The 10672-nt window shown below is 39.2% G+C and overlaps 1 protein-coding gene across 1 annotated transcript in view; it reads left to right on the plus strand.

The window, feature by feature from the left end:
* The window catches only part of LOC108793878 (collagen alpha-1(XIX) chain-like), a 129735-nt gene that overhangs the window by 32896 nt on the left and 86167 nt on the right, over positions 1 to 10672 (plus strand). The window contains exon 7 of the mRNA XM_018564829.1: positions 10258 to 10320. Within this exon, the coding sequence (XP_018420331.1) occupies positions 10258 to 10320 (63 nt within the window). The remainder of the gene's footprint in view (positions 1 to 10257; positions 10321 to 10672) is intronic.

Here is a 10672-nt window from a genome sequence, read left to right on the forward strand (position 1 = left end):
TTTTTGGTCATACACACCCCCCCCCCCCCCCCCCTGTGTTGAATTGGGATTTCCATTTCCAGTAAGGAGTGTGACAAGGCAACTTTACGTTTCTACTCCAAAGCAATACTCTTTTTTTCACTTCCATGAAGTCACAGACAACATACAGTATATACCATTTCAGGGTCTCGCATGACTCCTCCATCAGGGACTGCCTTAAAACTAAACTTCAGCAAACAGTTAAATATACAGATGAACTACATATATAGGAACTGTTTTAACTGCCAAAATGTTTGTAATACTAGTTATCCAGTCCTGAGATTTAGCTGGCCTTGCCACACACCAAAGCTAGGTGGATGGCACCACTTTCTCTGTTACAATTATAGACTGATAAGAAATACTGTAATGTCATCTTTTCCCAGCCTGCTGACTGGAAAGTAATAGATCTGCAACAAACTCTTGAGGTAATCTCATTCCCATGCAACACACCTGATTGGCTACCAGTCCTGCCCCTCCCTCTCCCAGTTTAAGGGCTGCTGTAGAGGATATTGCAAAAAAGACAATATCAAGTTGAATTCAGATGATTACACTGACTACATTAAAAAAAACACTGACTCCATTAAATCAGTGAATACACAACTGCATTAATGTGTGTCTTTAAAAAGTGCCTGGAGTTCAGATTTATTGACAGGGTCCTCCAACACTCCGATACACTATAGTTGTTGTCTGTAGTTGACTTCATGGGGGTGCATAAAAGCTGTTGGTTTGGACTGGAGGTGAACTGATGATGTATGTTATATTCTAAATGTAGCAACAACAGCACCATTTTGTCACCATAGGCACCCTGCTATCAGTATTGTATTGTGTGCAATTTTAGGTTATGGAGATAGGGTTGTTTCCCAGCTGTCTGTGGGCATCCTGAAACTTCTATTAGAGTCTTGTAACTGATGTAGCTGACAGCATATTCATATTTAGAGCAAAGGATACAGTGTGCACAGTTGTAGGTAAAAAATAACAAGCTTGTATTTTCCTGTAATTCCTGCACTGTATGCAGTATAGTCGCCTAATGTTGATAGCAGAAAGGCAACAATTATCGAATCTATCTTGAACTCTTCACTTATTATCCTGAATATGTTCGTTATAAGGCTAGGAAAGAGTGCTGTAAAAAGAATTACAAAAGCAGCTTTTTATGTGTGTCACTCTGACCAAGGTTTGATTTATAGCTGATGTTTCAGATGATGTGATGGAATCTGATGTGCTGTCATAATGTACTTGTAACACCATAGCGGCGTAAGGAAAGTGAAAATTGCAGAGTCTCTGGATGACACAGAAAAATGGCTTAATCAAAGTTGTATGAAGCTATTTAATGTGGCCGTATAAAGCAGCTTGGTAGATAATCTGGGTTCTGTGCAGCACTGGGGCTCTAGGATCAATTCTCAACACAGAGTTTGGAACATCTGTCCATCTTTGTATTGTTTTCCTCTAGGCACTCTGGTTTCTTTCTGCTTACCAAAAACACATGGGTAGGTCAATTGGCTTCTTACCAAGTGTGTAAATGATGGTATCTTCTGAAACTGCTCCTAAGCCCTTCCATTGCCTCTCATCTCCAACCAAGGGTCCTGATCTCTCTTCGGGTTTTGCTTCCTTACACAAAGACTTCATATAGTGCGGCAACACACTGTATAGTCCCTGATACGTCAACAACTGTTATTGTTTAGGGAAAACAGAGAGGACCCTCAACATCCTACTATCCTCTGATATGGTTGGAAGTGTTGTGGAGTGTTGGAGTCCTGGACACTAGTGTAAAGGAGGATTTGCAAGCATGTATTGAGGGCAGTTCTCTGAAAAAAAGCTCTGCATGTTTGGCTGAGCCGAAGTGCAGAAACCGTTCGACTCAGCCGATCCAACATCTTGATCGGTTGAGCCAAAGCTCCAGCAGTTCCCTTACTGCTGTTCGCCCCTATTCTCATAGGGGGCAACCGGCAGTGAGTGAATAGCCAAATGTCGCTGAGCGGCATTTGGCTTGGCCATTCTGCTCGGTACCTCGGAGGTAGCAAGCAGAATAGAAAAAATGTAAACAAATGAAAAAAAAATATTATTATTATTTAACTGTAAAAAAAATTAAAGTTAAGAAAATTAAAAAATAAAAAAAAACAATGTGGGGTCTCCCTCCCAAACCATACCAGACCATTTAGGTCTGGTAGGAATGTTAGGAGGGACCCCTAATAAAAAGAAAAAATGTGTGGGGTTCCCCTCAAAAGTCATACCAGGCCCTGTAGGTCTGGTAGGAATTGTAGGAGGGACCCCAAGTAAAAAAAAGTGTGTGGGGTTCCCCCCCCCCAAGTCATACTAGCCCCTTAAGGTCTGGTAGGAATTGTAAGGAGGAACCCCACCCCCAAAAATGGGGGGAGAAAAAGTGTGGGGTCCCCCTTAAAATACCCCACCAGACCCTGGATCTGAGCACAGGCCTGGCAGGGCATGAGAGGGGACGGATGAGTGAGCGCACCCCCCTCTTGCCATGCCAGGCCACATGCCCTCGGCACGGGGAGGGTGCCTTTCAAAGGGTCCCCACTGGAAAAGCACTTTGTCCCAGTGCCGATGGGGACAAGGGCCTCTTCCCTTCATGCCCTGGGGCATTGGTTGTGGGGGTGTGGGCAGGGGGGCTTATTTACATCAGAACACCCCTTTAATAAAAGGTCACCCAGATGCCGCCTCCCTTGTGAATAAGTAAAGGGTATTTGTGCCCCTACCCATTCACTAGGTTAAATAAAAGATACATACAAAGTCCAGAGTTTTGAAAAAATCCTTTAATTGAAAAAAATGCAACAAAGGATTTTTGACAAGCCCTTTATTGTAAAACAATATCCCAAAAATGGGACAACAGACGTAATCCTAAGGTCAATCACGATGTCTAGCATTGTCCACGACGATGACTCGGCGAAATTAAAACAACATTTAAAAATTACGCCCGCCGACCCGACCACACACAATGAACTCCCGCCACAGAATGAAGAATCTGACAGATGGCAGCAAAATATAAACAATTGGGTAACTGTTTAGATTTGTCCGGCACCTGCCAGAGTCTTCAGCAGGTCCAGGGCAAATAAAACCAACTGGGCAGAGCCCGCCATGACATCACGGCACGGTTCAGTTGTTGTTGTTTAATGTCAGATCAGCATCCCCAGGTCATTTGAGGACGCTGATCTGTCATTTCAGTATAACAACTGGATGGAGCCAGCCATGATATCTTGGCTGGCTCCGCCCAGCTGTTGTCCTTTACTGTGCGGACGGTCTGCTTCGGCAGACCTTTAACCAGCTGAGCTGAAGCATGTGTGCTCGGCTGAGCCGGTCGTCTACCTTTGGCTGCTGTACGGGCTATAGTGAATAGTCCGTACAGCAGCCCTTCCATTCGACTGAACCGAAGAGATCAAGAAGCCAAAGTGTGCCAAAGGATCAGCCGAAGCTACGGCTAGATCCTTTGGCTCAATAGTGAATAACCCTCCAAGTAGCACATTGAACCAGGATGACATTGTTAAAAAGAATCTAATAATGTGTAGGATGGCATGTTCAGAGTACCTGTCAGACAGTCCTGCAACTACAAACCATGGTGAGAGGAAACTGGTGAGCGCCCAAAACTGGCTACTCCTGTGCCTATAGCTGGCAAATAAAAAACAACTGGACCTATTAGGTGTTTGGTACTCTGACTTCTTGGCAGTCTTTTTTGTCACTTTTAACAGGGCTTAGACATAGAGGGGCAGGGTCAGGGAGATATGTCAGGAGTAAAGGCTGTTCACTTATGAAAGTAAATGTTCACTTTGCATAGTAAATAATGTGAGGCTGTGTTCACTCTGGATACACAATCATGTGCAAGAGAACCTAAAACAGTATTTTTTTCCTTGCACATAGTAAATGAGCATTCACTGTGTTCAGATAACTATATACTTGTTTTCAATCAAAGCAAAGGATACTCTAGTAGGTGCAAAAGACAGACAGGGGCTTATTATGACTCACAAATACATGTCACATCTTTTATCATGTAGCTCTACCAATTCTACCTTTGCTTAAGGATCAATATCAGATCTTTGTGGATGTTGCAGACAAATCAACATTCTATCTATCAGACACACAGTATTTAGACCCCCTTTACTGGTAAGTTTCTGTATTTGGTATATTTTTATATTTTGTGAATAGAACCAAATACTTTGCCTTTTTAACACTGTTGTGTGGATGGTTAATGTGTCTAAGCTACAATGATGCAATACATTGAACATTTGAATACAGCTACTAAAGACTCATGGCCTGATTTCAAAATACTGCAGCAGAAAATCTGCACAATAGGGAATTGCTTTGATGCACAGTTTTTGAGATGCAGTACATACTGTATAAGACACAAAAATATAATTTTAGGAGCTGAAATGTTTTTTTTTTCTATAACTGGTACAATTAAGTTGGATGACTCAGAATTAGTTGTGTAGCTTCATATCCTTGACTGGCTTATAAAAAGTAAAATGTAAGCATTGTTTATCAGTAGGAGAATATGCCCCTGTTTGACTAACCTAGGTTCAAGTTAGCCAGATTTTGAGCAAGATTCACCAAATCGGTGAATATTGCTCAAAATCTGGCTAACTTGAACCTAGAGGCGAATTCCACTTAAGTCTATAAGGGTGTAAATCTTGTTAAATTCTGTGCATTTTTAGGGACAATAGGCAAACTACTGTAAAAAATGGTTGGGAAGCTGGGCACTTTTATGTAGGACATATACCAAGGACATGAAGAAGAAAATAAATCATACAACAGTGATGGGGTCTTTACTTGCAGCTTCGATGACAACATTGAAAATGCACAAAACCTTAAATAACATGCTTCAGGGATGCCTTAAAGCCATATGTGTTGTTACAGAACAGTATGATTTCATGCACAATCTTAGCGACAATGTAATTTAGCAGCATAAATTTGGCTGTGGATTTGTTTTTTATTTTACAATCAGCCTGGCTTACATACATAAACTACACTCCATTGTGATTGATTTCAGTTTGAGCAAAAGGCCTTTTTCAGGTAGCTTTTGCAGCAACACATGCTTTTTATTAACTAGTAATAAGTTTGCATTGAAAAGCAAATAGAAAATGGCCAGTAGGTCACTTTGGCTGTCCATGTTCTTGCTGGTGCAAAACTGTTTCCTACTGAATATTCCCCTACATATGAGAATCAACAAACCAAATGTGTTTATTGTTTCAAAGTAAAAAAAAAATCAGAAAACTTCAAAGAATGTATCCAAAGGACTGTCTTTTATATAATACACTTCCACATATATAAGATAAAATAACTGCACCTCTGCAGAGCTTCTAATATCACCATGATGTTGTTATTATTATCACTATATATTCCTCTATGTAGCAAACTACAAAATGAACATATATCCAGTACTCATCCCCAAAAAGAAGGCAAAACATCCTTTTATATGTGTTATTATACTATAAATAGACACTTATGTTTCACTCAAAAAAGCCTTTAAGGAATAACTCCAAGAATTTAAAAAATATACCCTTACAGCGGCGCAACCTCTGCACTGCAGGGGTTAAGTGCTCATTTTGTCTAGGGGAGTCAAAGCAGTTTTACTGACATGATCCTGGGTCTGTGCTCACCACTCTCCACTCCGGCTGTGCAGTGTTCCTCGGCATCCTCACGTCAAGTCATTGGACCTGTAATAGACATGATAACGTCTGTGGTCCTTAGACCACCAGAGCCCAGGGGTGAAGAGGCTGCGAGACTAGTCTAGCAGTCCGGCAGGACGGAGGATCAAGTCAGTATATCTCTATTTTCTTCTTTACCTAGACAAAACAAGCACTTAACCCTTGCAGTGCAGAGGTGGCCCCACTGCAAAGGTAAGTTTTCAAAATTCCTGGAGTTATTTAAGCTGCTCCTTGAATTTTATATTCAATTTACAGGGGTTGGATTTTAAATGTTAGATGTCTCATTACATTTCCGATCACCATATAAACCCGTGTGTATAGTTTGCTGATTAATTGGATACCACAGACATACCATGCAGGTAGATGCCAAAATGTATCCATATAAATGACAAGTTGTTCCTCATAAAGTATATCCAATGCTGTATTCTCTAATGAACTTTGAATGGATTTCAGGTAGCATGTATTCCCATTATAAGGTTATTGGGGGATCAAGCCATTCTGTGACTGGATATGGCAGACATACTGACAGGTACATGCCATCATCTATTCACAAAAGTATTTGTTGTTCTTTGTTAACCCAGTTTATAGTTCAGAGTGTGAGGCCAATCACATAATCCCCCCAAATGCATATATTACAGAGGGTTCTATACTTCATACATTCACTGTCATTATATATTGAAATATTGCAAACATAGGTCTGCTCTAGTAACCCCCATCCTTGTGCCTCATTATTGCTGGATGATCAGATGACTGGACACAGATGAGTATACATTTTTGAACATCATACATGGACTTATTGACCAGCTTGCCATGATATTAGCTTATATACTTTTCTACTACACTGACTTGGTAATGTCAATGAACTGGAATGTACTTTATTAAAATAAACTGTGGACATCATTGTAAAATCAATGACAACACTGCACTGGAAGATAACTTAACCTCCCTTATGTGCGTATCTGTGGAAAAGTTTGCTTAACTGGCTATGGCCACTCTAGATCAGAGAGGAATACATGATTCTGCTTTTGTGTCATAATATATGTGGATGTGAACACCAGCGCATGGATTGGAGGGAAATATATGATTGCACTTTTTTTCTACAACAGATATTATTTTGAATACTAGTACTTTTGGAACATCTGATCCTGTATATACTGCACTCAATATTATAGGGACAATAGGCAAACTACTGTAAAAAATGGTTGGGAAGCTGGGCACTTTTATGTAGGACATATACCAAGGACATGAAGAAGAAAATAAATCATACAACAGTGATGGGGTCTTTACTTGCAGCTTCGATGACAACATTGAAAATGCACAAAACCTTAAATAACATGCTTCAGGGATGCCTTAAAGCCATATGTGTTGTTACAGAACAGTATGATTTCATGCACAATCTTAGCGACAATGTAATTTAGCAGCATAAATTTGGCTGTGGATTTGTTTTTTATTTTACAATCAGCCTGGCTTACATACATAAACTACACTCCATTGTGATTGATTTCAGTTTGAGCAAAAGGCCTTTTTCAGGTAGCTTTTGCAGCAACACATGCTTTTTATTAACTAGTAATAAGTTTGCATTGAAAAGCAAATAGAAAATGGCCAGTAGGTCACTTTGGCTGTCCATGTTCTTGCTGGTGCAAAACTGTTTCCTACTGAATATTCCCCTACATATGAGAATCAACAAACCAAATGTGTTTATTGTTTCAAAGTAAAAAAAAAATCAGAAAACTTCAAAGAATGTATCCAAAGGACTGTCTTTTATATAATACACTTCCACATATATAAGATAAAATAACTGCACCTCTGCAGAGCTTCTAATATCACCATGATGTTGTTATTATTATCACTATATATTCCTCTATGTAGCAAACTACAAAATGAACATATATCCAGTACTCATCCCCAAAAAGAAGGCAAAACATCCTTTTATATGTGTTATTATACTATAAATAGACACTTATGTTTCACTCAAAAAAAGCCTTTAAGGAATAACTCCAAGAATTTAAAAAATATACCCTTACAGCGGCGCAACCTCTGCACTGCAGGGGTTAAGTGCTCATTTTGTCTAGGGGAGTCAAAGCAGTTTTACTGACATGATCCTGGGTCTGTGCTCACCACTCTCCACTCCGGCTGTGCAGTGTTCCTCGGCATCCTCACGTCAAGTCATTGGACCTGTAATAGACATGATAACGTCTGTGGTCCTTAGACCACCAGAGCCCAGGGGTGAAGAGGCTGCGAGACTAGTCTAGCAGTCCGGCAGGACGGAGGATCAAGTCAGTATATCTCTATTTTCTTCTTTACCTAGACAAAACAAGCACTTAACCCTTGCAGTGCAGAGGTGGCCCCACTGCAAAGGTAAGTTTTCAAAATTCCTGGAGTTATTTAAGCTGCTCCTTGAATTTTATATTCAATTTACAGGGGTTGGATTTTAAATGTTAGATGTCTCATTACATTTCCGATCACCATATAAACCCGTGTGTATAGTTTGCTGATTAATTGGATACCACAGACATACCATGCAGGTAGATGCCAAAATGTATCCATATAAATGACAAGTTGTTCCTCATAAAGTATATCCAATGCTGTATTCTCTAATGAACTTTGAATGGATTTCAGGTAGCATGTATTCCCATTATAAGGTTATTGGGGGATCAAGCCATTCTGTGACTGGATATGGCAGACATACTGACAGGTACATGCCATCATCTATTCACAAAAGTATTTGTTGTTCTTTGTTAACCCAGTTTATAGTTCAGAGTGTGAGGCCAATCACATAATCCCCCCAAATGCATATATTACAGAGGGTTCTATACTTCATACATTCACTGTCATTATATATTGAAATATTGCAAACATAGGTCAGACGCGGGTCTCTGCTCTAGTAACCCCCATCCTTGTGCCTCATTATAGCTGGATGATCAGATGACTGGACACAGATGAGTATACATTTTTGAACATCATACATGGACTTATTGACCAGCTTGCCATGATATTAGCTTATATACTTTTCTACTACACTGACTTGGTAATGTCAATGAACTGGAATGTACTTTATTAAAATAAACTGTGGACATCATTGTAAAATCAATGACAACACTGCACTGGAAGATAACTTAACCTCCCTTATGTGCGTATCTGTGGAAAAGTTTGCTTAACTGGCTATGGCCACTCTAGATCAGAGAGGAATACATGATTCTGCTTTTGTGTCATAATATATGTGGATGTGAACACCAGCGCATGGATTGGAGGGAAATATATGATTGCACTTTTTTTCTACAACAGATATTATTTTGAATACTAGTGCTTTTGGAACATCTGATCCTGTATATACTGCACTCAATATTCACTTTGTATAAATGCTGCTCATGTCCACCTAGACAGCACTGGATAATTAGGGGAAAAATAGGACCATGGGATCTTATTTATATGCCATATATTTGTGGCTGTGGAAGTTTTATGTTGGCTTCATATGGTTCAAGTGCATTATTAATATTATCCACTGAGGGGTGGTTAAATATGTTTCAGGAATGCATTAAAAATACATAGAGGACCCATTATAACTGATAAATGGACAGCCTATACACAGTGTACAGCCTATGTGTGCAAAACCTCAGTTTAAAATCACAGTGATTATATGATGACTAGATCCCTCTGTATTATATGAATGTTGGGGGTTTATGAAATGTGATTTCTACCCTGGTTTATAAGTCAGCATGTGAGGCCAAAGAACAACCTATATTTTTGTGGATACATGGTAGCATCTACCTGCTTGGTATGTCTGCCATATCCAGTCACATCATGGCTTAATCTCCCATTAACTATTGCAAAACCTTATAATGGGAACACATACATATATCTACCATATGGAATCCATTCAAAGGTCAATATATTGTAGAATATACCATTGGTATATGAGGAGCAGCGTGTCATTTATAGGAATACAGTTTGGCAGATACCTGTGTGAAAAGATACCACAATGTCAGCAGCAGCATTTTAATCAGGAATAATAACCCTAACTTTTTATTTTGTCTATGGGGAGAGCTGGATTAAGATAGGGGCTACTGGAGTGCCAGCTCCAGACCCACCACTGAAAATTGGTCCGGCAGTGACATTTTCATATTAATTGACACCAGTATTGGCATATGAATTGAGCAGTGACTCATTAATATGTAAATATTGCTGTTAATTGATAGGTTTACATGCCTACAATTGTTACAAATTTAAAACAAAATAAATTCTGTAAAAAGTAAATGCAGATCAATAACTACAAATAAATGATAATATAATTATCAAGGTTAGCCTATTAATAGCATTTGCAATGGTAAACAGACCGCAACTAGGTATGACCTGTATGCAGACCACAAATTGTAGCAATGCATATATAGTAGCTATTTTACCAGCCAAGTAATTCTGTGCAGCCAGTTTTGTGATGCAGGAGGACAGCACAAATAGCTCCCTTACCTCCACTGCAACAACATTATTGCTTGGTGAAAAGCCAACCTCTTTTCTCCCAGATTACAGGTGCACTCTAAAGGGTTTCTTTTAGAACTGTACATCTCTTCTTAACATGTTATTTTTATTTTAGGGTGAGAGAGGTCCAGTAGGAGATATTGGCTTTCCTGGTCCCGAAGGCCCACCTGGATCATCGGTAACTATGCTTTTTTTTTTAAACATGCTTTTCCTCCACAACCTACTTTTTCTGAGCCCAAATTAACTTTATCAACAAAACCATACTAGATGGCTTGGCTAAGCTCTTTTTCTGATTTATCCTTTATAACATTTACATGAGACCTACATCAAATAAAAGCAAACCACACATATTTTGGTTGATAAAATATATTGTTTCTGGAGATTTGTGTCATTGTTTAAGTTAATTTGTGTTTTTAAGTAAATATTTCTATAAAATTGAAAACAAACTGTAAAATACAAAACAAGTGTTAATTAACAAATTAAAAAAACATAGGTCGTTGTCATAAAAATATTTTTTTTTTTGGGGGGGG

This window comes from Nanorana parkeri, unplaced genomic scaffold (genome assembly GCF_000935625.1).
Source record: "Nanorana parkeri isolate BGI_ZX_2015 unplaced genomic scaffold, ASM93562v1 scaffold785, whole genome shotgun sequence".
Lineage (NCBI taxonomy): Eukaryota > Metazoa > Chordata > Amphibia > Anura > Dicroglossidae > Nanorana > Nanorana parkeri.